Raw genomic sequence first — 27478 nt, forward strand, 5'->3', positions numbered from 1 at the left:
GAGAGAGAGAGAGAGAGAGAGAGAGAGAGAGAGAGAGAGAGAGAGAGAGAGAGAGAGAGAGAGAGAGAGAGAGAGAGAGAGAATAAATGGGAAAAGCGTAAAGGCCGGGGCAGAGCACAATTCACAGATGGACGGAGAAGAAAATTACCTGTCCCAGCATCCCTCTCTCCCTCTCTACCTGTGTGTGCCCCGGGAGATGAACAACCACCACCACCACCAACAACAACAACAACAACAACAACATCATCTACCATCAACACCAGAAGGGAAGAAAAAAAAAATGTCCCTCTCTCTCCAAACCTCATCCTTTCCCTTCCCTTCCCTTTCCTTCCCTTCCCTTCCATTGTGCCGCCTGTATGCCTCGAGGTCCTAAGAGGGGTGCGCCAGCAGGTCCTCTTTTGACGTATGCTCTCCGCTACCCGATGGACGCCAGCCAAGAGGTCGCCTGCGTCGTTACCTCTTGATGAACGCCTGGCAACTAAGAGTCTTGAAGTACGAAAGATGTCGAGAAAAAGAGGAAAAAAAGGAGGAAGAGGAAGATGAAGAGGAGGAAGAGGAAGGAGATGAAGGAGAAAACGAAGAAGAAAAGAAAGGATGGAGAAGGAGAACCGGAACAGGAAGAGGAAGAAGACGAAGACGAAGAAGAAGAAGAAGAAGAAGAAGAAGAAGAAGAAGAAGAAGAAGAAGAAGAAGAAGAAAAACAAGACAAAACACACAAAAAAGAAGAAAAAGAAATAGAAAAAGAAGAAAAAGAAATGAAAGATGAAGAAATGGTAGAAAAAGGAAAAAAAAAGAAGGATAATAAGAACGAGAGAGAGAGAGAGAGAGAGAGAGAGAGAGTCCTTGTCCTTGGGTGTGTTTCATGGTCAGGGGAAGGTGAGGGAGTCCACAGTAAAGGGGAAAGTGAGGGAAGGTGAAGGGACTGGTGATGAGCCGGAGGGAGGGGGAGGGGAGTGGGGATGGGGGGGGAGTGGGGGAAAAGGAGGGAGAGGAGGGAGGGGTGATAGGAGAGGAGAAGTGAGGGAAGGGAAGATGAGGGGAGCAGGTCGTGTCTCTCTCTCTCTCTCTCTCTCTCTCTCTCTCTCTCTCTCTCGCTCTCTCTCTCTCTCTCTCTCTCTCTCTCTCTCTCTCTCTCTCTCTCTCTCTCTCTCTCTCTCTCTCTCTCTCTCTCTCTCTCTCTCTCTCTCTCTCTCTCTCTCTCTCTCTCCTTTTTTCTTCCCATCTCGTTATCTCTCTTCTTCCTCTTTTCTTTCCTCTCTTTCTCATTTTTCCCTCTTTCTCCTCCTCTTATTTCCTCTCTTTCTCTCCTTCCTCGTCTATTCTCTCTCTTCTTCATTTCTCATATCCTCTCTTCCCTCTCTGTTCTCTTACTCTCCTTTACTTTCTTATCCCTTTCTTCTTTCTTTCTCTCTTGTCTCCCTCTCCTTTCCTCTCTCTTCTCTCCCTCTCCTTCCTTCTCTCTCCTCCTCCTCTCCTTTCCTTTTCTTTTCTCCGCATTCTTTTCTCTCTATTCTACCCCTATCCTTTCCTCTTTCTTTTCCCTCTCTTTCCTCCCCCTTTCCCATCCCTCTCTGATCTCTCACTCATCTTCCCTCTTTCTCCTTCCCTTCAGTATCGTCTCCCCCTCCCACCACCTCTCCCCGCCTCCTTCCTCCCACACGCTCCTCACCTCATTTTTTTTCTTCATGTTTTCCATTCAGGTTTTGGTTCCTTTCAAGTGGTTGTCTCTCCGGCCAGCGGGAAGCGGGACAATCAGGAGCCAGTTGTCACCAGCCTCGCTTCGCAGAGCCGCTCAACAGAACCGCTGACTCGCACTGACTCGATCACGAACACGATTTTTTTCCCAATAGTGGAGTGCAACAGTGCGGAGGAGGGTGTTATCGTGCGTGCGTGCGTGTGTGTGTGTGTGTGTGTGTGTGTGTGTGTGTGTGTGTGTGTGTGTCGTTAGTGATTTAAGTATTTGCTAATTGTCTTTGTGTCTTGTTCATTGACTCGCGAGATTCTGAAGCAGGGACGTGACTTTTCTTCCTTTTCGGCTACTAGGTAACAATCTCCCTCATCAAGAAGTCTTTATAGTTACTGTGTGAAAAGATTTGTAACCTGCGTCATTGCCTTCGTTCATTATTCACCTGGCTCTTTATCTTGATGCGGGATGACATTTGTTCTCTTTTCACCATTCCTTGACAATTTTCAGTGGTTTATTTTTCTCCAGCCGGCGACACTGACGCTCCCGTTTCCTCTGCAGGCTTGTTTCGGGTCTGCGTGGGGGCGGACGCGGCGCCAGCGGCCAGCGAGCAGCGGCCCGGCAGTGATGGGCTGTGGGCGTCGTGGCTTCTGAGGCGCGTGAATCTTGGAGAGCAGCCAGTGGCGCTGAGGGAAGGAAGCACCAGCGGCACCACTGACCTGGATGCCAGGCCCAGAACAGGACCTGAGCCACGGACGAGCTGCTGTAACGGCGTGGAGGCCCGGCGAGGGAGGCGACGCGTGTAGATGAGTGTCCGGGACGAGTGACTCAAGACCAGCCGTTGACAGCAGCTTCAGGACCCCCGTGGGCTGATTCTGAGGGCGTGGCGCCTCCCTTCGTCCTTCAGCGAGTTGAAGACACGCCAGCCGCGGCAGGATGACCCGCTACGCTGCCCTGCCGGAGCCCGAGGTGGGCGTGTGGCTGCGGCTCTACATCTACGGCCTTCACGGCTTCCTGATCGAGGTTCTCTTTACCGCCGTCTGGGACTTCGTCGTGCACCGAGACTGGGCGCTCGTGGGTGAGTACCGCTGCGTGTAGTGCATGTTTGCAGTCTGTCCTTTTCTTCCCCTCTCCTTATCTTAACGTCGGGGGCAACAGCTGGTCTTAGTGCCGCCGTTCATTTTACCTCGGGATTACAAGTTATGGTGTTATTCCTTTTCCATGCATTGAAAAAGGATAGCGTAGTTTTCATGGCGTGTTTGTTCAGCGCCGAGCCAACGTTAATTAAGCGTGTGCATGTTGTGTTCCATTACCGATGCTTATGGTACGTTCTGCGCTCGTGTGTGTGTGTGTGTGTGTGTGTGTGTGTGTGTGTGTGTATTTACGAATGCATATACGAATTGACACAAACATACAAACTAGCTACACGATTGCCTTTATCTTTTTTTGTGTGTGCGCGTGAAAGCAATTCCAATACACATAAAAGTGGCGGCGGATCCATGAACAAGGCGGTAGGGAACACCACCACCGGGCCGCGGCAGGAACAGGCGGGGCGAGAAATGGCATAATAGCACATGGCAAAAACATAGCAAACACGGTACTGGATCAAGTTAAGTGGAGGCGAAGGTGGATCAGGTGGAGGAGGGATATGTGGAGGAAGCACAGGACAGGGAAATTGATAAGATGAAAGGTGGAACAAGAGTGGAAAACAAACACAACAAACACGGTAATGGATCAAACTAAGTAGAGGCGAAGGTGGATCAGGTGGAGGAGGGATATGTGGAGGAAGCACAGGACAGGGAAATTGATAAGATGAAAGGTGGAACAAGGGTGGAAAACAAACATAACAACCACGGTAATGGATCAAGCTAAGTGGAGGCGAAGGTGGATCAGGTGGAGGAGGGATATGTGGAGGAAGTAGAGGACAGGAAAATTGACGCAAGTGAGAAGATGAAAGGTGGAACAAGGGTGGAAAACAAACATAAACACGGTAATGGATCAAACTAAGTGGAGGCGAAGGTGGATCAGGTGGAGGAGGGATATGTGGAGGAAGCATAGGACAGGAAAATTGACGCATGTGAGAAGAAGGAAAGACGGATAAACAGGTGGAATAATTGTGGGAAAAAAAAAAAACATGTAACAAACACGATCACTTAGAAACGAGACGCAAACGTTCAAGAGACGGAAGGGCTCACAGTTTTTTGTTTGTTTTGTTTTTGTTGTCATTGTTGTTGTTTTTATTGTTGTTGGTGTTGGTGGTCGAGTTTAATGTTTGTTTCTAGTGGCTGTGTTTGGCTCGTTTTTTTATTTATTTATTTTTTTCTAGCGGCGGGTTTTTCTGTTTTATCTTTATTTTTGTATGTTTTATTTTATTGTTTAGATCCGTTTTTTTTTTGTCGTTGTTTTAGCTGCAATTTTCTGTTCTTTTATGCTGTTTTTTTTATCTGCTTGTTTTTGTTTCTTTCTGTCGCTGTTTTTCTCTCAGTCACTGTTTGTTTTTTGTCGTTGTTGTTTTTGTTGTCTTGACGTGATTGTGTTATCAGGGCCGCGTGTCACCTGAATGGCCTCGTCTACGTGCCGTGTGATTACCAGTTCGATCCCCCGCCACCTGGGACACACCTGTGATGAGGCGACACACACACACACACACACACACACACACACACACACACACACACACACACACACGCACACATTTTGCACGCTTAATTCAAGGTCTTTCTCTCTCTCTCTCTCTCTCGCTCTCTCTCTCTCTCTCTCTCTCTCTCTCTCTCTCTCTCTCAAATTGTATTGCTCGACACCATGTAAATTGCAATAATAATAATAATAATAATAATAATAATAATAATAATAATAATAATAATAATAATAATAATAATAATAATAATGGATATAGTCAAGACTTGCACCATGGAAAGGGAAGGTGATATTGATTAAAACACCGTTGTTGGATATGTCTCTAATTTGGGGGCATAAAAGAACAAGACCAAATATTAATACTATAACCACAAGAAGAATATTTTATGAACACACCAAAACTTCATATTAACGAAAAGGAATATTGACTATAAATTAAATACAAGGTCCTTAACTCATGATTCATTGAGGCATGAAAGAGGAAAGTGGAAAGGTGTAAAGTTGAAGGTTTTTGAAGGGCAATAGGAAGGGATCAGATCGAAATAAAGGGATGTGAAGGCAAGGAGTCCACACTGAAAAAGGATCAAAGAGGAAGTTTTGGGATCAGAAGGATTTGGTTAAGTGGATATATATAACTTAGTGAGGGAAAGTGGAGAGGCTTAAGTGGAAGTTTTAAAAGCGGCGGCAGAGATTAGAATGAAGAGATATGGAAAAGTAAAAAGAGTTCAAATGGGACGGCAAATATCTAGATGAAGAGGTTGGAGTGGACAGATTTAAGGCATCGTGGAGTTGAGTGGAAAGCTTTGATGAAATTGAAGTTTGTGGACTCAAATATAAAGGTGTAAATAGGACAAGAGTAGGTAGAAGGGTGTGGAATGTGACAGATTCAAGTTAAAATATCTACAGTGGAAGAAAGAGACGGAACAAGGAGGCAAAGGAGGTTGGAGTACATAAGCAATTGCCGAGGAACGCTCAAAGTCCATTGCCGTGATAGGAAGTGCCTTGGAGAGTCGTGGTGGCCGAGGAGTAGCTGCCGCGAAGGGGTTAGCGTGAGAAAGCTGCCCAAGAGGTGACCGCTGTGGAGTAGAGGTCGATGAAGTAGAAGTCGTTGGAGTAGTAGAAAGAGATTGGTGGTTGCCGTGCGTGGTGTGGAGGCGAGGAGAGAAGGACTGAATCTCGACCTGTGGAAAGAAGGTTCAGTAAGCTCAGGTCTGCCATAGGGTATCACGCGCCATAGATTAAGTCACCTCTCTGCCCAGTCATTGAGGTAAGACGGCGCCATATGACCACTGTGATTTCGGCGCCATGATTACAGACCCCAATCAATCAATTAGCGGACCATGAATGGACACTCTCTTCTATTTCCCTTAACATGCTTTTACTGGCTTGGCGGACATATTTTTTTTACTTTTTGCCCTTGACCTCCTTCTGTTACTGTAAAAAGAATGACATTAATAATTACGTGACCTTGCATACCACTGAGCTCCGAGAATGGCAAGTTATGAAAGAACTCGACAAACTTAGGTCGTTCATAGCTTGCGTCTGCCATAAGATCACACTATAGATTACGTTTTTTTTTTTTACAACAAAGGAGACAGCTCAAGGGCACACAAAAAAGGAAGCAATAATAAAAAAGCCCGCTACTCGCTGCTCCTACAAAAGAGAATCAAAAGAGGTGGCCGAAAGAGAGGTCAATTTCGGGAGGAGAGGTGTCCTGACTGCCCATTCAGCTTAGTAGCAATGGTAAGACTTGTGTAACACCTTTCTTCCCACTGAACGCTTTAAGAATGGCAAGAGTTATGAAAGAGAACTCGACAAACCTAGGTCGCCCATAGCTTACGTCTGCCATAAGATATAACACTATACGTTACCTCGGTTCCCATTCAGCTTAGTAGCAACGGCAAAACTCATGGAACACCTTTCTTCCCATTGAACGCTTTAAGAATGGCAGGAGTTGTGGAAGAGATCACCATGAACCTAGGTCGTCCATAGCTTAAGTCTGCCATAATATATCACAGCATAGATTACGTTTCCTCGCTTCTCATAGAACGGAGTAACAATTGCAAGACTTATGAAGTATTACATCCCCTCTATTCCCCTTCAACCCAGTAGGAATGGCAAGAGTTACGAAAGAGAACTCGATGAACCTAATTCGTCCAAAGACTGCCACACTCCTTATTCCTTCTCTCCATCGATCACAGCCACTCGTTCGCCGCCTATTCAGTGGAGTAAGAATGCTAAGAACCCTCCTGTCGACACGGGCTGTTTGTCACGGTAAGGCTGGCAGATGAAACGATCGGTGGACTGCAAAGGACTTGTTGTACGCGAGGGCGACAAAGGAAAACCATGTAGACATAAAAGACCAGTGTGTTCAGTGGCGAAAAGTGTGACAGCATAAAGGAACCAATAGCAATAGAAGACCTTGGAATACAAAGGAGTCCGAAGCGTCAACCCTTTCAAAAGTAAACGATGACTCTAGGAACACTTGCTTAATGACACACGCCTTAAGGAATCAGATAGTAAGGACCACATATATAAAAATTTGTTCAACTGCGAATAGAGTCTTGACAACGTAAAGAAAACAGGCAGCAATAGAAAACCCTGAAGAATAAAGGGTTTCGTAACGCTAACCCTTTCTAAATAAAGATTTTTGGACACTCGGGTTAAAAGTGTGTGTGTGTGTGTGTGTGTGTGTGTGTGTGTGTGTGTGTGTGTGTGTGTGTGGTGCCGTTTGGGGTGTTTCAGAATGTGTGTGTCTTAAATTAACCTTAGAAATACTTACTTAAAAGACAAACGCCTTAAAGAATCCCATACCAGGAGCCACATATATAACATTTAGTCTAATACATAGCGCTGGAAGGCCGGTCGATAGGTGTGGGCAGGTCATCCTCGCAACAACACTCCCGTAAAGAAGGAAAGGAAGGAGTGTCTCTGTGTAGCGAGGCTCAGAATGGTGATACAAGCCCCTGCTCTGACGGGTCCCTTGCCATCTCGACGTTACAAGCAAAGCCACTGTTGTCGAGAGGGTGGAGGAGGGAGAGGCAGTTGGGTAGAGGGAAAGGGAGAGGGAGAGCTAAGTGTTGTGCCTCGGTGCTCGAAAAAAAGGACTCGGAGCCTTAGGGGAAGACAGACGGCCAACCAACCACAGCAGCCCCTTGCCGCCTATACTACTCGCTTTGAGGGCCGTCTCGGGAGGTGTAGGAAGGGCCCGCGACCCAAGAGGAAGGAGGTTCAATGGGAAGCTCGTGTTAGGGCGCTGTGTGAAGACTGCCCAGCGAGTCGTCAGCAGAAGCGGGGGATTTAGCTCTATAGTTCACCTGTTCTTGCTCACTTGTCCTGAGCTACCTGGGCACAGTGAAATAGGAAGGCAACCGCAAAAGAAGAGTGATGGAGTTTGGTCTTTGATAGTAACTAAGAGACAAGGACACGAGTTGGGATATCGCTTAAAAGAGGCGATTGAGTACCTATATGTTCTAGCTAACTTGCCCTCAGCTACCCGGCCGCAGTGAAATAGGAAAGATAGATGGAGTTCTCTCTAATATTAACGAAGAGGCAAGGAAACGAGCTGGGATATCGCTTAAGAGAGGCGATTGAGTACCCTATCTGTTCTTGCTAACCTGTCCTCAACTACCCGGCCGCAGTGAAAAAGGAAAATAACAACACAAAAGATTGATGGAGTTCTCTCTAATATTAACGAAGAGGCAAACGAGTCGGGGATAGCGCTTGAGAGGGGCGATTGTGTATTCTATCTGGATGTTCTTGCTAAACTGCCTTCAGCTACCTGGCCGCAGTGAAATAGGAAAGCAACAGAAAAAGAAGAATGATGGAGTTTGGTCTTCAACAGTAACTAAAGGGTGAGGAAACGAGCTGGGGGGATTGCACTTAAGAGAGGCGATTGAATACCCTCGAATTACAACTAAGAGGCAAATAAATGAGTTCCCGCTGCAAAGGTATTATTCGGCAGACTTTATCGACATCATTTGTATGCAATCACCTGCGCTCGGCCACCTGTTCGTTCTCACCTGCACACTTAGACCCGTGCGCTTGGAAGAACATAACATTAGAACATAGTGAGAGAGAGTGCAGACTTCCTATGTTCTTATGTTCTTATGTCTGGAATGGATTGCCGGCTCTTGCAATTCTTCCTTGTAGGCTGTTATGTCTGTACAGTGCTATGTTGGTAGGGCCACAAGTGTTTCTCTTTTTACGTCTTCGGTTTCTTACGCCCTTCATTTTACTTCGGTTCAGTCTACGCTCTTTTTGCCTTTTTGGTCCCATCTCGTTGCCATGTTGTGCAGCGTTGTCGTGGTTGGGATACAAGTGTTTCTATTTTTGCTTCTTCGGTTTTTTTATGCGGTACTTTTACTTCTTCGGTTCTCTGTACGCTTTTTTTACTTCTTTGGTTTCTTGCACGCTGTCATGTCTGTGCAGTGTCGTGGTGGTGGGTGAGATACAAGTGTTTCTATTTTTGCTTCTTCGGTTTTTTTATGCGGTACTTTTACTTCTCCGGTTCTCTGTACGCTTTTTACTTCTTTGGTTTATTGCGCTTCTTTGGTTTATTGCGCGCTGTCATGTCTGTGCAGTGTCGTGGTGGTAAGGATACATGTTTTTCTATTTGCTTTTATGGGTTCATGCTTCTGTGTCTGTCTCTTTTAACTTTCTCTCTGTTTCATGTCACTATGTCTTTCTTTTATTACTACTTTGGCTTCGTGTCACAATGTCCCTTTTATACTTGGGTTTCGTGTCACAATGTCCCTTTTATACTTGGGTTTCGTGTCACAATGTCCCTTTTTACTTTGGTTTCGTGTCACAATGTCCCTTTTTTACTTGGGTTTCGTGTTACTGTGTCCCTTTTTACTTCAGTTTCGTGTCCCTGTTCCCTCACCGCCTCTCTTCGTCCCCGCGGCAAGGTCAGGTCACGGCCGCGGCAATATACTATAAACGCAACGTACAATTTACTGCCCTGACACACGCAGACACAGACCCACGCCCTGTTAGTGCAGCCGTGCGGACAAATGTGTTCCGATTATTCGATTTGCGGGACGTATCACACATGTTGAATAAAATTGCCTGACTTCGTTTAGCCAGACTACGCGTGATCACACATTCTGGTGCCCTGGTGCGCCTGTATCACATGACTCGGGTATCACAAACATCACCTTGTTATTGTGACCGCAGCGACGAGAGAGAGAGAGAGAGAGAGAGAGAGAGAGAGAGAGAGAGAGAGAGAGAGAGAGAGTGAGAGTGAGAGTAAGGAGAAAGAAAGACGAATTAGGTGAAAGGGGAGGAATGCAGACACAATAAGCAGCCTGTTCAGTGTCCCCCAAGCACTTGAGACGCTGAGAAAGAGAAAGTGAAAGTTAGAGCAATGAGGGAAGTAGAAAAAGGCTGAAAAAATATATAAAATCATAGAAGTGGGTGACAGAGTAGTGGGGCAACAACTAAAGTAAAGTAACTAAAAGGTATAGACGAGTTAAATGTGAGCAAAGATCATCAGAAGAGAGAGAGAGAATCGCAAACCTCACACCACGTATCAATCATGTACACTATTTCGTTGCTACCTGAATACACCAAGTTCAGAGACGATAGATACGCGAAGAGTTGCCTGGTGACGAGGGAACGGAATACAAGAGAAGGTTATGTTAATTTTAGCTCAAGATGTTGATTTAGACACACTTCCTGGAGCACTGAACCGCTTGAGAGAGAGAGAGAGAGAGAGAGAGAGAGAGAGAGAGAGAGAGAGAGAAGGGAAAAAAGAAACAAAAGAAAGAGAAAAAGAAAGAACGAGAAAAAGAAAAAAAGAAAAAAAGAAAAAAGAGAGAGAGAAGTAGAAAGAAGCTGATTGATTCTGCAACTGGATATCCGACCGACCTATTGACTGACTGCCTGACTGAGTAACTGAGTGACTGGCTGACCGACTGACATTACCGAAGCGTCTGAATCAAGAGCACTTAATTAAGATGATTCACCTCCGAACACACACACACACACCTGACGCACACCTGAGATTCCCGAGATCCCTGACAGGTGTGTTTGCCCAGGTGTTAGTCGAGGCCACACCTGTTCACAAAACCAGATCAAATTTGCACATTCCAAGGAAACTCAGACGCAACTTTCAATACATTTTTTTCCATCGTTAGTTGACTATTCATCCTAACTTTGAGAGAGCAGTGAAGGAGACAAGAAAGAAGTGCTGTAAGGAAAAAGGAAAGAAATAGTGTACGGAGAAAGGAAGGAAAGCGAAGAAGGAAGGAGGGAGAAAAGAATGAAACGAATGAGAGAAAAGAAAGGAATGAATGAATGAAGGAAGGAAGGAAAGAGAGGAAAGAAAAAAATAAATGAAGGAGACAGCAAAGAAATAAAGCAATGAGACAAAAGAAAGAAACGAGAAGTAAAAAAGAAAGAAAGAAAGGAAAGACGCAAAGAAGAAAGAAGGAGAGAGAAAAGAAGAAAGGAGAGATGAAAGAAAAAAAGGAAAAGTGAAGGAAAAAGATATAGGACTCACATTCATCTCTCATTCACAGGTCTTACTCACTTACTCACCCTCCTCTACTTGCAGAGCGCAGCAAACACACTCGAAATAGTGTCTGAGGTTGTGAAGTTCAACGCAGAGGTCGGCAAGTTACCTGAAAATTAAGGGATATACCTATTACGTACCTTACCTTGCTTTCCCTGGCTAGGTGGCTATTTCAGGGGGATGCGTTAGTAATTTTAAAGGGGGTTACATTACAATATGAGGGAGTTACCATCTTAAAAGGAGTTAGGCTGTTATTTAAAAGGGTAGGTTGAGGTTCATATGCAAGATTAGTTAGTTAGTTAGTTAGTTAGTTAGGTTTAATGGGGGCAGAGTTACCATTAATAAGGATGATGTGATATTTAGTTGAGCTGGTTGATGTTCAAAGGGGTTTGGTTTAAGATGGGTTAGGTTAAGGTTTTGTGGGTGAGTTAGGTTATACGTTGAGGGACTATAGTATTACGAACACACACACACACACACACACACACACACACACACACACACACACACACACACACACACACACACACACACACACACGTTCGTTTCATCACCCTGATCGTGTTAACTAACGTATAAATGTGTTACACTCACTCTCTCTCTCTCTCTCTCTCAGGTAACTCACTGGTCAGCACGCTACTAATCCTTGAACCTGTTGAGAAAGAAAAAAAATATATAATCATAAGTACAACAGAGAGAGAGAGAGAGAGAGAGAGAGAGAGAGAGAGAGAGAGAGAGAGAGAGAGAGAGAGAGAGAGAGAGAGAGAGAGAGAGAGAGAGAGAGAGAGAGAGAGACGGTAAAAGAAAAAGAACAGACAGACACACAGAAAAAGAGAGAGAAAGACGGATAAAGGAAGAAATACAGAGACAGACAGACAGACAGACAGACAGACAGACAGACAGAAGTATTACCTATTGACAATCGATATAAGTATTTCCACATCAAAACATTAATGAAACAAACAACACGCAACTTCAAATAACTCGGTAAATATATATAAAAAAAACATACACATGATAATAAATAAAGAGAAGAGAGGGGAAAAAAGAAAAGTTAAAGATTATTCCAACAAAAAACAAAAATCATATAAAGAATGTTAATAATAGTAATGATCTAATGAACTTTTTTTTTTTCATTACACCCTTGAACTGTCTCCGTAGCTGTAAAAAAAAAAAAATACTCACACAAGACTCTGAAGGGATTGGCTGCCGGGAAGAACCACCTATCCCCCTCGTCTTGCGCCGCCTCCTTCATCTCACCGAACTCCGCTGCCCGACACACAGAAATAAGACAGCATTAGGCCCTGCACGCCAACCAAACCCGTGTGTGAATGTTGCTTTAGGACTTAGATAACGTAGGAAATGGTGAAATCAGTGCATTCGGCATAATACGATAGTTACAAAGAAACGCTAACTCATCTATACGTTCTTGGAGATAAAACAACGCTGACATTTCCAACGGGGGAGAGAAAGTGTTTGGAAATATAACGGAATTTTGACAACGTTGCAAAAGGAGAGTTCAGAATTTTTATTTATTTATTATTATTATTTTTTTATCTACGTTTTGGTCTTAGGCGCCGTAGCAAAAGTAGTGTCAGTCTTTCTTTTGCTTCTCAACTAGACACTCTTTCAGCGCATTTGCTCGAGTTCAGTTTATCGTTGAGATGCCATTTTTTTTTCTTTTTTTACGTGAACACCTATAGCGCCAGTAGGCTCTCTTGAGGGGCCTGCATGGTGTTCGGCCCCAACCCGTCATGGCGCAGGCAAGTGTTTATAGTGGCGCCATCTTCATCTTCTTTTCTTAAATATGCGCATCAGTGAGAACCCGGGAAAGCATGAGTATAATTTGAAACAGAACCACGCACCCATAAACACAGCCATCACCATTACAACAGCATGATTTAATTAAGTATCCCTATCCCAATCTGTGTCTCTCTATCTATCTATCTTTTTATCTATCTATACTTATCTATATGTCTATCTCTCTAACCATATATTTAGCTCTTCCTCTATCTCTCTATCTATTTATCTATCAGTCTGTCTCACCGTTGTAAAATAAGTTCACAATTTTTTTTTATTTACTATTTTCTTTTCTTTTTTTAACGTGTATGCCAATGGCGCCGTAGCAAGAGTAAAAAAAATAAGTGTCGGTCTTTCTTTTACTTCTATGTAACAATCTCTATCCCAATCTCTGTCTCTGTCTGTCTCTGTATCTATCTATCTCTACTTATCTATATGTCTGTCTGTCTTTCTAACCATATATATATTTAACTCTTCCTCTATCTTTCTATCTATCTATCTCAGTCTATCAGTCTATCTATCTCACCGTTGATCTCCCTCCTGTTGTCTATGTCTCTATCTATCTCTATCTATCTAACTATATCTATCTACATGTCTATCTGTCTTTCTAACCACATATTTAACACTTCCTCTATCTCTCTATATCTATCTATCAGTCTATCAGTCTATCTATCTCACCGTTGATCTCCCTCCTGTTGTCTCTGTCTCTATCTATCTCTGTATCTCTCTAACTATATCTATCTACATGTCTATCTGTCTTTCTAACCATATATTCAGCTCTTCCTCTATATCTCTATCTATCTATCTATCAGTCTATCTCACCGTCGATCTCCATCCTGTTGTTGAGGCAGAGTGCGTCGAGGAAATCCACGATGAAGACAGAGCCGGCATTCACTGTGGTATTTCCGGCGCTCTGAATTTCTTGACCTGAGGAGATAGATAAATAAACATAGATAGATGGAGAAATAGAGGTAGATAGATAGATATAGTTAATTAGTTCGTTCGTTCGTTTGATAAATAGACGTAGATAATTAGATAGATAGATAGGTAGATAGAGAAGCAATTAATATAGAAACGAAGCAAAACATACATTCACACTTGCTTACACACACACACACACACACACACACACACACACACACACACTCACACTCACACTCACACACACAAAACGGAAACTATATTAAAAAAGGAAATAATATCAAGGTTACATCTCCTCCCCCAGCGATTAAAACATGGCAGGGAAATGGATGGGAGGTGGTGGTGGTGGTGGGGGTGGTGTTGATGGCTGTGATAGTGGTGGTTGTGGTGGTGGTGGTGGTGGTGATGGTGGTGATGGTATACTGACCTGTACCATCCAGCCATGAATTGATCCTGGAACCTGCCGGAGAAAAAAGGTAGTAGAAGTAGTAATAGTAATAGTAGTAGTAGCAGTAGTAGTAGTAGTAGGAGGAAGAGGAGGAAGAGGAGGAGGAGGATTTATGGTAATGGAGGAAGCCTGTCTCGGAAGCCCATTCTCCGTTAATCTAAACACAACAACACCCTAATGACCCTCTTTGATGCTTTCCATAAAATTGCTAACAAGGAGGTAATTCGCTTCCCCCTCCTCTGAGCAGTAAAGGTCAGGGTATTACGTTGAAAATGACAATAATAATAACAATAAATAATAATAATGGTAATAGTTATGATAATGGTTGTAATTGTTGTAGTTTTAGTAGTTTTAGTAATAATTATAGTAGTAGTGGTAATAGTTGTAGTGTTAGTAGTAGTAGTAGTAGTAGTAGTAGTAGTAGTAATAGTAGTAGTAGTTGTTCTAGTAATAGTAGTAGTAGTAGTAGTAGTAGAAGTAGCTCACTCCTTTATTTCGAAACTTACAGAATGTGAAAACGCTGCAGCCGCCAAAGAACCTCTCCAAACCTGCAAAAAAACAAAAGAAAAACATTAGAACACATACTCTCCTCAGGACGCTCTATACACTATTTTTTGTCTGCGTCTCTGAGCATTACATCCATAGGCAACAGAAGGGACAGTGACTTTCCTCCGCTGGTAAATTATTATGCTAAGAAATTATGGTTTATAGTCTTTTCATTTCATCGTGGACTCGACTATCACTCCGCCAAACGTAAAGTCTTGAACCCATATAATCAAACTCTTCAAAACCTAAGTACATCTGTTGAAAAAGTCTCTCGTTGAAGGTGTATGTTTTTTCCCCCTAGATTTAGCTCCTGAAGGCTTCTGCGCCGTGAACGGGAAACCACTCACGAGAACCCGACGTTTCGCCTCCGTGGCCTCAAAAAACGGTCGTAACAAGAGCCCGAAACGTTTAATGATAGGAGTCTTAGGTAGGTCGTAATTTCAAACACTAGTCTCATTAGTCTTCGCCCCGTCGTAAATGAAGAGTCTTAGGTCGTAATCCCAAACACTTCACTTTCTCCTTACGACCATTGCTGAGCCCACGAAGATTAACCCGTCCGCTGCGATTGTAACAGATTTGGCCTTCACTGGTAGCCTGGAAACATACACTCCCAGGGCTTTCTCTGCCTCTTTGGTGGATAGTGGAGTGTTTCCCATGTGGCATTGGTGCTGGATATCCCCCCAAGGTGCAGGACTTTACATTTTTCTTCATCGAATTGTAGCAGCCACTTTTTGTTCCATTCCTGTAGCTTAGTGATGTCTTCTTGTAGGAAGGGGTTAATACGGTTTTCATGGGTGTCTTTTCATAACATTGTCGCCTAAGTCTTCGTCCAGTCTGAGTCTTTGGTCGTAATCTCAAATACTTCACTCTTTCCATACGACCATTGCTAAAGCCACAACGAAGATTAATGGGGTTTTCATAGGTGTCTTTTATAACATCGTCGCCTAAGTCTTCGCCCGCCCCGTCCTACCTAATGAGTCTTTGGTCGTAATCTCAAACACTTCACTTTCTCCTTAAGACCATTGCTAAGCCCACAACGAAGATTAATGGAGTTTTCATGGGTGTCTTTTCATAATATTGTCGCCTAAGTCTTCGTCCAGTCCTACCTAATGAGCCTTTGGTCATAATCTCAAACACTTCACTTCCTCCTTACGACCATTGCTAAGCCCACAACGAAGATTAATGGTGTTTTCATGGTCGTCTTTTCATACTGCGCTTTAGTCTTCGCTCCGTCCTAACAGATGGATCTTAGGTCGTAATCTTAAACACTATAGTTTCTTATTACGACCATTCCTAGGCCCTCAAAGAAGATTTATGGGGTTTTCATGGGTTTGTTTTCCGGTTGTTGGCGCAGAAGTCCTGTAAAACCATCACGAGGGTTATGAAACAGGCCATAAAACTCCCGAAATCTTCCACGAGAGCCGCCTCCAATAAACGTTAAGAGGCGCCGAAACGTTTGAGGATTAGAGTCATAATTTTTGGTGTCAGAGAATCCCTTGGTGAGGTAAACCGTCGACTTCCTATGAGCTCGTGGGACCGTCTGTAACATTCCCTTCTATTTAACTTTACTTTCTCTTCCCTTCCCTTCCCTTCCCTTCCCTTCCCTTCCCTTTCCTTTCCTTTCCTTTCCTTTCCTTTCCTTTCCTTTCCTTTCCTTTCCTTTCCTTTCCTTTCCTTTCCTTTCCTTTCCTTTCCTTCTCTTCCCTATCCTTCCTAACCCTTCCCAACCCATACCTTCCAAACCCTTCCCTTCCTTATCCTTTCCTTCCCAACCCTTCCCAACCCTTCCCATACCTTCCAATCCCTTCCCTTCCCTTCCCTTCCCTTTCCTTCACTTCTCTTCCCTCAAGGCCGCGGCTGAGAGAGAGAGAGTGGATCGATGGAGTGTAATGAGCGTTGCGTCACACCGAGGCTTCATTCAGACTTGCTTCCGTCACGCAGAGATGAGGAGGACAAGGAGGCACTCGGGAGTAAATAACTGGACGCGACACAGCGACTTGAACCCAAATTAGACGATGAGACAAAACCGAACCCTCGCGAGCGTCACAACAGCGCTGAGTCAACACTGTCAGGCCAAGCAAAGATAAGGATTAGGAGGAGCAGGAGGAGGAGGACGAGAATGAACTTTAGCGAACCATAAGAGCTAGGACACGATGCTGGTGCGACTTGAACCGGAATCATGAAACAAAAGCGAATCGGTGTAAACTTGCTAAGGGAATTAAGACAGTGTGTGAAAGTAAGGGATGAAGATGTATAGAGAAGTTAGTGAGAGGCGAATCATAAGTACAAACACGACGCTGCGACTTGAACCGGAATCATGAAACAAAAGCGAATCGGTGTAAACTTGCTAAGAGTATTTGGACATTGCAACGCGTCGGTGTGAGAGAATAAGGGACAGAGACGTGACAGAAGTTTGGGGCGAATCATAAGTACAGACACGACGCTTCGACTTGAACAGGAATCATGAAAACAAAAGCGAATCTATAAACTTGGCAAGGATATTAGGTGTGAGATAGTAAGAGAAGAAGATATAGAGAAGCCAGCGAAAGGCGAATCATAAGTACAGACACGACGCTGCGACTTGAACCGGAATCATGAAAACAAAAGCGAATCGGTGTAGACTAGAGAAGAATATTTGAACACCGCAGCGCGTCGGAGTGAGAGAGTTATTGAAGGAGATATGATAGAAGTGAGGGGATGGGAAGTGAGGTTAGACAAAAACTGACAGGGAAGGGAAAGGAGGACACGAAAGGAATGGGGAGGAAAGGAAAAAGATAGGAATAAAGGGAAGACAGAATTAAGTTGATAGGGAGGGAAGAACAGTAAAAAAAATGAAAGGGGAGCGAAGGGATGGAAGGGCATGGAGGAGGAATATGATAGGAGAGGAGGGGAAGGGAATAGAGGTCAGACAGAAGTTGACAGATAGGAGAGAACAATAGATGAATGAAATGGGGAGGGTAAAGGGACGGAAAATAGAGGTAAAAACAAGTTGACAGGGATAGAAGGACATGAAAGAGGAATGAGATAGGAGAGGAGGAGAAGGGAATTGAGGTCAGACAGAAGTTGACAGGGAGGAGAGAACACTAGAAGAATGAAATGGGGAGGGAAAGGGACGGGAAATCAAAGTAAAACAAGTTGACAAGGATAGAAGGACATGAAAGAGGAATAAGATAAGAGGGGAGGGAAGGGAAATAGAGGTAAGACAGAACTTGAGAGGGGAGGAAGGAAACAAGAGAACTGGGAAGAGAAGGAGAGGGGAAATAATACATAAGACAGATTGATAGAAAGGGGAGAACACGAGAGAAATGAAAGGGGAGGGAAGGAGAGAGGAACAGAGCTAAGACAGAAGGTGACAGGAAAGAGGGAAGGAGGGACACAAGAGGACTGGGAAGAGAAGGAGAGGGGAAATAAGAGGTCAGACAGATTGATAGGATGGGAAATACACGAGAGAAATGAAAGAGGAGGGAAGGAGAGAGGAACAGAGCTAAGACTGAAGTTGACAGGAAAGGGGGAAGGAGGGACACAAGAGGACTGGGAAGGGAGGGGAAGGGGAAGGGGAAAGAGATTGGGGGCGCCGCTGCTGTTCTCAGATACTCACCTTGGAGGACCCCGCCGTATTCTGCCGCCTGCAAGGAAAGAAAAATAATATTGAAAGTTGGGTCGAGTTCGAAAGGAAAGTTTGTGTGTGATTACAACATGACTTTGACGCTTGTTGTGAGGTGGCCCTGTTCGAACCCTCGCCTGTGTTGCTGATAGTGATGGCAGTGAAACGTAGTAAGAATAACATTATAATAACAATAATAACCAACAAAGGAATGAGAATAAGAATAAGAAAAAAAGATAGAAATGAAAATATATGATGATAATGGTAGTAGTAGTAGTAGTAGTAGTAGTAGTAGTAGTAGTGGTAATAGTAATAGTAGTAATAATAATAATAATAATAATAATAATAATAATAATAATAATAATAATAATAATAATAATAATGGAAACCGTGATATAATTTGATAGCACGAACGTTTATATATTTCTCTCTCTCTCTCTCTCTCTCTCTCTCTCTCTCTCTCTCTCTCTCTCTCTCTCTCTCTCTCTCTCTCTCACACACACACACACACACACACACACACACACACACACGCACACGCACACGCACACATGCACACACACACACACACACACACACACACACACACACACCAGGTAATCATTCATGCGGTAACCAGGCGAGTCATTCATCATGTGTGTTATTTCATGGACCTTTTTGTTGTTGTTGTTGTTGTTGTTGTTTACGTTCTGCTGAGATTTATTGTCGTTCCTCCCGCCCGAAGTCCCGCGTCATTTTTTTTTTTTTTTTTTTTTTTTTTTTTTTTTTTACTTCGTGTCGCTGCTCTATGTTGGTGTTGCTTTCCTAGACCTGTTTATGTATTGATTCGATTTTGTTTTTGTAGTTTTTTTGTTCTTGTATTCATTTTGTGTGAGACTTATTTTTAATTTTTTTTCATTCTTTTTATTATACTTCTTTCTTTTTCTATTTAATTTTTTTCTCCTTTTCCCCTTGTTTTCCCGTCTAGTTTTCTCTCCTTTCTTCCATTCTTTGCCCCTTTTATTCTTTACCTTAGTTTTTTTTCATCCTTTTTGTCCTCAGTTTTTGTTTTTTATCCTGTTTTTTTTTGTCATTTTATTCCTTCTATTTTTTTTCCATTTCTATTTTTATCCTTCCATTATTTATCCTCTATTATTTACGTTTTCAATTTATCATATTCTCCTTATTCATTGTGTTATCTATCCTTTATTTTTTATCCTTTCCTTTTCATCATTATTTTTTTCATTTGCAAATATAAGTAAAATATTTGCGTGTGTCCACAAGTCACAATTTTCCACTTAACATTCTCCGCCCTCCCACTCGTTCTTTTTATCGTGAGTGCTTTCTCGACATAAATATTCAAATGACTTCTTTGTGCACTACGTTGACTCATGCAGATTCATTTTAACTTCGTAACTTAAGAAAACAAACACTCCAAAAGCATTAGCTGCGTTGATGTTTACCGCCGCGGGTGTCTGTTTACATTGATCTTTGTGAATATGTTTTAATTTGTCTCTTTTGGTAATTTGACAACCCAGGTATTATAGATGTCGGGGCAAACAGACAACCAGGTGAAGGAAGGTATAGAATAAGAACTTTTGCCGGAGTGGGAAGGAACGCGCTGTCAGACAGGAACCAGGTGAATATATATAATTGCAACCTTTCTTGGGGCAGGATGAAGCACACTAACGTCATACAGAGAACCAAGTAGTAGTAATGGTAGAGGTAATACGAGATAAGAGCCTTTACTGGGACAGAATGGAGCGCTTTAACATCACACAGGGAACCAGGTGGAGATAGGAAATAAGAACCTTTGCTGGGGTAGGATGAACCACACTAAAGTCGTACAGAAAACCAGGTCGTATTAGTGGTAGAGATGATATGAGATAGAACCTTTACTGGGCCAGGGTGGAGTGCATTAATATCAGAGTCGGATGATCAGACAGGGAACCAGGTGGAGACATGAAATAAAAACCTTCTCCAGGGCAGGACGAACCACACTCAAGTCATACAGAAAACCAGGTAGTAGTAATGATTGAGGTAATACGAGATAAGAGCCTTTACTGGGCCAGGATGGAGTGCATTAACATCAGACACTCAACCAGGCGGAGATAGGAAATGAGAACCTTTGCTGGGGTAGGATGAAGCACACTAAAGTCGTACAGAAAACCAGGTAGTATTAGTGGTAGAGATGATATGAGATAGAACCTTTACTGGGACAGGGTGGAGTGCATTAACATCAGACACTCAACCAGGCGGAGATAGGAAATAAGAACCTTTGCCGGGACAGGATGCAGTACACTAACATCAGACACGATAGAAAGAGGATTAGAATTGTAGAAACGTTACCAATTCCTTTTCTTCTGTAATGAAATAATAGCGATTTGAGATAATGAGTAAAAAAGTAGCAATATATTTTCTTCAACTTAACTTTATATACTTCGCTCATGCCTCAGTTCATTGCCGTTAAAGCCATTAAAAGCAGAGTAATGAGAAGATGCAATACCCCGTTTTTTATGCTCCTCTTTATTTCGTCGAAGCTTTAATGGAACACTTCACTAAACCTTGATGGCTCGTTCGTTACCTTGAATGTTCCTAATAGAGTCGTTCACCACAAGCAAGGAAGGAAGGAAGGAAGGAAGGGGAAGAAAGTGAAGGAGGAGGAGGTGAAAGAGGGGAATGAAGGAGAGGTGATGAGGGAAGGAGAGGAAAGGAAAGGAGAGAAGGAAAGAAGGCGGAAGGGAAGGAGGAGGAGGAAAAGGAAGGAGAGGAGTGGAAGGAAGGGGGGAGGAAAAGGGAGAGGAGGGAAAAAGGTGGAAGGAATGGAGGAAGGAGAGAAAAAGGGAAAAAAAGAAAAAGAGGAGGAGGAGGAGGAGGAGGAGGAGGAGGAGGAGGAGGAGGAGAGAAAAGGAGAGGAAAGGATTTTTATAGGTTTACAAGGAAAAAAAAGTTAAGGAGAGGGAAAAAGAGAAAGAGAAAAAGAAGAAGAAAAAAAGATACACCCCACGTAGAAGAGAAGGAATTATCAGAAAAGGGAAACGAAGAGGAGGGTGGAAGGAAGGGAGGAAGGGAAAGACCTACATTCAGTTATACCAAAAGGAGATGAGAAGAAGGGAAGGAGAGAAAGAAGGAGGGAGGGAGAGAAAGAGGGAGGGAAGAAGAGAAGGCGGAAGAGGCTTATTATAGCTACCAAATGGATGGGGAGGAAAAAAAAAGAAAAAGGGGAGGAGAGGAAAGAAGAGCCTATATAAGTATTAAATAGCAGAGGAGGAGGGAAGGAGAGGAAGGGAGGAAGGGAGGGAGGAAAGGGTCTAATCGTTGAGGATGATGGAGAGAAGAGGGAAGAAGGGAAGGAGAGGAGGAGGAAGGAGGGAGGGGCTTATAAAGTTAGGAAACTGGTAAGGAGGAGGGAATATGTAAGGGAGGGAAGGTCTTTGCTTATTCTGTGTTGATTAGAGGGAGAAGGAAGGAGGGGAGGGGTGGAGGAGGAAGGAGTGGAGGAAAGAAGGGGAGGGGAAGGTATAGCTATAGTCTGAAGGGTTTGAAAGGAGAGAAGAAGGAAAGGAAGGAAGGAGAGAGACAGCAAAGAAGGAAAGGAGGGAGAGAAGAGAAGATATGAAGTAAGTAAAGAAGGAAGAAAGAAAGAAAAGAAGAAATGAAAGATAAAAGGAGAGAAGGGGAAGTAGAAGTTAAGATAGGAAGGAAGAAAGGAAGGAAGGAAGGAAGGAAGGAAGGGAGGAACGAGACAGAGATAGGAAGAAAGGACGGAAGGAAGGAGAAATAGACAGACAGGGAGGAAGGAAACATGGAAACATGGAAACATGGAAATGCAGGCAACAGAAAGCCTATTGGCTCATTACGAGGTCGCCCGCTTGGGTGATTTAATCTGCTCGACCGCCACTTGGGGCTTGGTGAGCAGATGAAAGCACCCCGATATTGAGGAGCAGATGGAAGCCCCTCGTTATTCAGTTTACTCCTGACGCAGCGAAATGACGGTCGATTCTATATTTGAAGGAGTTGATGGTATTCGCATTTACTACTTCTGAGGGAAGATTGTTCCAGTGGCGGATGACTCGGTTTGAAAAGAAACTCCTTCCAATGTCTGTGTTACATCGACTCGACTGAATGGGTAAACCGTTATTTCTAGTTCTTGAGTTGGTTTGCAGTTCAAAGAATTTGGAGTAATCGACGTTATTGAACTTTTTTAGATACTTGAAGACTTGAATCATGTCCCCTCGTAGGCGTCTTTTCTCCAATGTAAAGAGATTGAGTCGCTTGAGTCGTTCCTCGTACGGTTGAGCCCTGAAGGTTGGAATCATCTTTGTGGCGCGTCGTTGAATCCTTTCCAGTAAAGCAATGTCCTTTCTGTAATTGGGAGACCAGAACTGCACTGCATACTCGAGGTGCGGTCTTACCATGGAATTATACAAGGATAGCATCACGTCTGGTGTTTTACACTCGAAGTTCCTCGCTATGAACCCGAGCATAATGTTGGCCTTGTTGTATGCTTTTTTACAGTGATTCGCGTGTTTCAGGTCACTGCTGATAGTGACTCCAAGATCCTTTTCCTCCTGCATCGCTTGCAGAGGTCTCCCATTCATGATGTATGTGTGGTTACTATTTTGGGACCCAATGTGCATGACTTTGCATTTGTCAACATTAAAAGACATTTGCCATTTTTCCGACCATTCGATAATGTGATTGAGGTCTTTCTGAATGATTTCGCAGTCGGTCTTTGTGAGGGCATCTCCACCCACCTTGGTGTCATCTGCAAATTTCGATATTGTGGATTTCAGTCCTGATTCTAGGTCATTGATATATATGATAAAGAGGATGGGTCCCAGCACTGACCCTTGAGGCACTCCACTAGTGACTGGTAGCCAATCGGAAGGCTGTCCGTTGAGTAGTACTCGTTGTTTTCTGTCGGTGAGCCAATCTCTTATCCACGCGATCAGATTGGCTCCGATGCCCGCCGAGTGCAGTTTCTTAAGGAGTCGCTCGTGCGGTACCTTGTCGAAGGCTTTCTGAAAGTCCAGGTATATAACATCACTGGGGATGTGGGCATCCCAGTTCTTATATATACCTTGGAAGAAGTCTAATAAATTCGTTAGGCAGGAGCGCTTGTTTCTGAAGCCATGCTGGGTGTCGGAGATTACATTATTGTTTTCTAGAAACTTAACAAGTTTATCTCTAATAATCTTTTCGAGTATTTTTCCTGCCACTGATGTCAAACTTATGGGCCTGTAGTTTAATGCAACGCTTTTGTCTCCTTTTTTGAAAATCGGTGTTACGTTCGCCATCTTCCAGTCTTCCGGGACCTTGTTTAGTTGAACTGACCGGTTGAATATGGTAGTGAGTGGTTGAAGTATTTGTTGTTTAAGCTCTTTTAATAACCGCGGGTACAAACTGTCGGGTCCCGTTGACTTGTTCGTGTCGAGTTTGTCCAAGTACTTTTTTACTTCTTGGTCGCATATTGAGTCAATTTCCAGCGGCGTGATCTCACTCGGCGGGGCAGGGCTCTCGGGAATGGTTTCGATGTCCTCGACTGTGAATACGGATGCGAAGTTACTGTTGAGGATTCTGGCCATCTGTTTACTGTCCTGAGTTACAGATCCAGTCTCGTCTGTCAGGGGACCAATATTGGATTTTACTTTCTTTTTCGATCTTATGTACGTGAAGAATTTCTTGGAGTTAGTTTTGATTTCGCGCGCTATTTGCTTTTCATAGTTGCGTTTGCTACTCCGAATAAGGCTGCGACAAGCTCTGAGGCTGTTGTGGTACTGTGTGCTGGCTTCGGCCGTAGCATTCTCTTTCATCAAATTATAATTCCTTTTTTTTAGGTTTACTGCCCTCTGGTCATCCACGGTGGATCTACGGCCCCATTTACTCGCCTGGATTTCGTAGGCACTGTAGCCTTCTCTACTTGCAACAGCTTATCTTTGAAGACGTTCCACGCGTTGTCGATTGTATTGTCGGTGATGCCAAGTTGGTCCCAGGTCGTAGGGGGAAGCAGTGCACGGGCTAAGTTGAAATTTCCTTTTGTAATCTGGTATCACTGATGGATTATCTACGAGTTTGTGACATATGTTGATATTAAAACGGATTAAGTGGTGATCGCACCCATTAAGTTTCTCACCAACTGTACAGTCGCGAATGAGGTCGGGGTCGCTTACTAATACCAGATCCAGCAGATTGTTTTCTCTTGTTGGTTGAGTTACAACTTGAGTGAGGAACGAATCCTCCACCATTTCTAAAAGCCTGTTACCCTCTTGATCTCCAGTCATCAGTCCCCAGTCAATGTTAGGGCAATTAAAGTCCCCAATTATAATTGCTTCCTTGCTTTGTGTTAGAGAGTGAATCTCTTCGTAGAGGGCAGTGTCATCGGCTGCCTGTTGTTTCGGAGGCCTGTATACGGTTGCAAGTGTTAGTTTCTTGTTATTTGCGGTTATTTCCACATAGACAGAATCGTATTTCTCTGCGTCCTGTTTGTCTATTTTTATGGCAGGGAGTGTACTTTTTACGTAGCAAACTACTCCTCCTCCTTTCTTGTGCTTTCGACTTTTGTGGAAGCTTTCGTACCCAGGGAATGACATTTCGGATTCTAGATGGGTAGAGTTGGCCCAAGTCTCTGTGATGGCTACTACATCTGGTTTCTCTGTTGCAATATACGCCCTAATTTCGTCCTTTTTGGGTATTAAACTACGTGCATTTGTGTACATGATAGAAATGTGGCCGTGACGAGTTGTACCAGTTCGCTTGTCGAAGGCGTGGTTAGTTACACAGTTTCTTGTGAGTCGCACTGACGCTACGGGTTGGTTGATCAAGGGCTGCCTTTGCCCCGTCCTCGCCCGCCGTTTTTTGAAAGGCTTTTCGAAAAGCTTTTCACTGCCTCGTCCAGAAGCCTCCCGAAACGCGCCGATCCAGGAAGGAAGGAAGGAGAGAAGGAAGGAAGGATGTAAATCAGTTTGTGTAGCGAGCAGTGGCCGTTGATGCGAGGACTAACTTTAGACTCGTGTGCTCTGAAAGGGTTTGTTGGAAGGACGAGGGAAGATTAAGAAGGAGCGACATGAGAAGGAGAACGGAGTAGGAATAGGAAAATATGGAAAGGAAACTATAAACATCTGAGGAGGAGGAGGAGGAGGCAGGCAAAGAGAAGGAAAGGAAAGAGAAAGTAAGGAAGGGAAGACATAGACTGATCAGGAGGAGGGAAGGGAAGGGAAGGGAATGGAAGGGAAAGAAAAGGAAGGAAGGGAAGAAATATACAGATCAGAAGGAGGAGGCGGAGGAGGAGGGAAGAGGGAAGGAAAGGGAAAGAAAGAGTTTGAAGGGAAGATATATACAGATTAGTCCCCCTTTATCAATGCAGAACCTGTTATCTTTAAAATTCCTCTGCATTTTGATCGGGTTTTAAGAGGAGGGTGGAGGAGGAGGAAATAAAAGAGAGAGAATGGAGATAAAAAGGAAGGTTATATGTATAGATAGAAAACGGGTCCCGTGTTTTGATCGTATACTAAGCTGTTGATGCGGAACCATTTAACTTTTTGCATATTTTGAAGAAGTTTAATAGGAGGGAGAAAGGAGAAGAAACAATATGACAGCAGGGAAACAAAAACGTCCATATATTATCATTTTCCGTTTTCTGAGCATCACCTGTTAATGGGGAACCAATTAACTTATGACAGGTGTTGTGACGGGGCGTGAGAGAGGAAGGAAGGATTAAAAAAAGCAAAGGAGGAAAGGGGGAAGAGGAAGGATGAGTATAGACGAGAAAAAGGATGGAAGTCAGTCACCATTTTCAAGTTATCCTGTTAATGGAGAACCAATTAACTTAAGACAGGTCCTCTGGTGGGACTGGAGATTAGGAGGGAGAAAGGAAAGAGAAAAAGGAACGAAAGAAAGGGCAGAAAAGGATGAAAAAAAGGATATAGACCAGTTTTCATGTTCTATTTAGTTCCTGTTGATGCGAAGCCCAATAAGTTTAAACATGTACTCTGAAAGGACTGGAGATTAGGATGAGGGAGAAAAGGGAAGGGAAGAAAGGAAGGGAAAGAAAGAACTGGGAAATGAAAGAAGAAATACTGTAAACTAGTTCCAATGTTCTAGTCGGTACCTTTGATGCGAAACCCAATAATTTTAAACCTGTACTCTGAAAGGACTGGAGATTAGGATGAGGGAGGAAAGAAAGGAAGAGAAAGAACTGGGAAATGAAAGAAGAAATACTGTAGACTAATTCCAATGTTCTAGTCGGTACCTATTGATGCGAAACCCAATAAGTTTAGACATGTACTCAGAAAGGACTGGAGATTAAGATGAGGGAGAAAAAGGGAAGAAAGGAAGAGAAAGAAATGGGAAAAGAAAGAAGAAATACTGTAGACTAATTGCAATGTTCTAGTCGGTACCTTTGATGCGAAACCCAATAATTCTAAACATGTACTCTCAAAGGACTGGAGATTAGGATGAGGGAGAAAAGGGAAGGGAAGAAAGGATGTGAAAGATCTGGGAAAGGAAAGAAGAAATACTGTAGACTAATTCCAATGTTCTAGTCGGTACCTATTGATGCGAAACCCAATAAGTTTAGACATGTACTCTCAAAGGACTGGAGATTAAGATGAGGGAGAAAAGAAAGGAAAGAAAGGAAGAGAAAGAACTGGGAAATGAAAGAAGAAATACTGTAGACTAATTCCAATGTTCTAGTCGGTACCTTTGATGCGAAACCCAATAACTTTAAACACGTACTCTCAAAGGACTGGAAATTAGGATGTGGGAGGAAAAGGAAGGGAAAGAACTGGGAAATGAAAAAAAGAAATACTGTAGACTAATTTTAATGTTCTAGTCGGTACCTTTGATGCGAAACCCAATAACTTGAAACACGTACTCTCAAAGGACTGGAGATTAGGATGAGGGAGAAAAGAAAGGAAGAGAAAACACTGGGAAAGGAAAGACGAAAGAATGCAGACTAGTTTCAGTATTATAATCAGTTTCTATAGATGCGGGACCCAGTAACTTTATCCATGTGCTCTGACGTAACTTGAGAGGATAAATGAGAAGCAAACAAAGAAGTATAAACATCGATTACCTTCCCCGTGTGGATTCCGTAATGTTATACCTGTGTTATGCTTACCTGGGCAACGTTTGAGGCGAGGGGAAGGAGACACGCCACCACGCTGATCACGGCTAGGACCTTCATGATGATCTAGAGGTGATGCTGGTGCTGATGATGCTGGCGATGCTGTAGTGCCTGTACCCTCCCACCGGCCCTTATATCATCGACGACTCCCTCCGGCCACAACCTCAGTTCGACTCACTATCTCTCCCCTCCCGCCTCTCCGCCTTCTCGTCATT

General features: G+C 43.5%; 2 protein-coding genes across 3 annotated transcripts in view; one reads left to right on the forward strand and one right to left on the reverse strand.

Annotated features, from left to right (window-relative positions):
• The first annotated feature begins 2169 nt into the window (after window positions 1–2169).
• LOC126993873 (transmembrane protein 229B-like) overlaps window positions 2170–27478 on the forward strand; it is a 48389-nt gene continuing 23080 nt past the window's right edge. For both annotated transcript variants that reach the window (XR_007748413.1, XM_050853009.1), the window contains exon 1: window positions 2170–2762. Coding sequence is in view for 1 of the 2 variants with exons in the window: in XM_050853009.1 (XP_050708966.1) it covers window positions 2621–2762 (142 nt within the window). In the remaining variant the exon portion in view is untranslated. The remainder of the gene's footprint in view (window positions 2763–27478) is intronic.
• LOC126993874 (uncharacterized) lies at window positions 4629–27441 on the reverse strand. The gene is made up of 9 exons (XM_050853010.1): window positions 27258–27441; window positions 18152–18179; window positions 14514–14555; window positions 13987–14019; window positions 13461–13565; window positions 12024–12107; window positions 11464–11490; window positions 10865–10947; window positions 4629–5502 (listed from the first exon to the last, which is right to left on the reverse strand). The coding sequence occupies exons 1-8, from the start codon at window positions 27321–27323 to the stop codon at window positions 10871–10873; spliced, it is 462 nt and encodes a 153-aa protein (XP_050708967.1). The 5' UTR covers window positions 27324–27441; the 3' UTR covers window positions 4629–5502; window positions 10865–10870.

This window comes from Eriocheir sinensis, unplaced genomic scaffold (genome assembly GCF_024679095.1).
Source record: "Eriocheir sinensis breed Jianghai 21 unplaced genomic scaffold, ASM2467909v1 Scaffold694, whole genome shotgun sequence".
NCBI lineage: Eukaryota > Metazoa > Arthropoda > Malacostraca > Decapoda > Varunidae > Eriocheir > Eriocheir sinensis.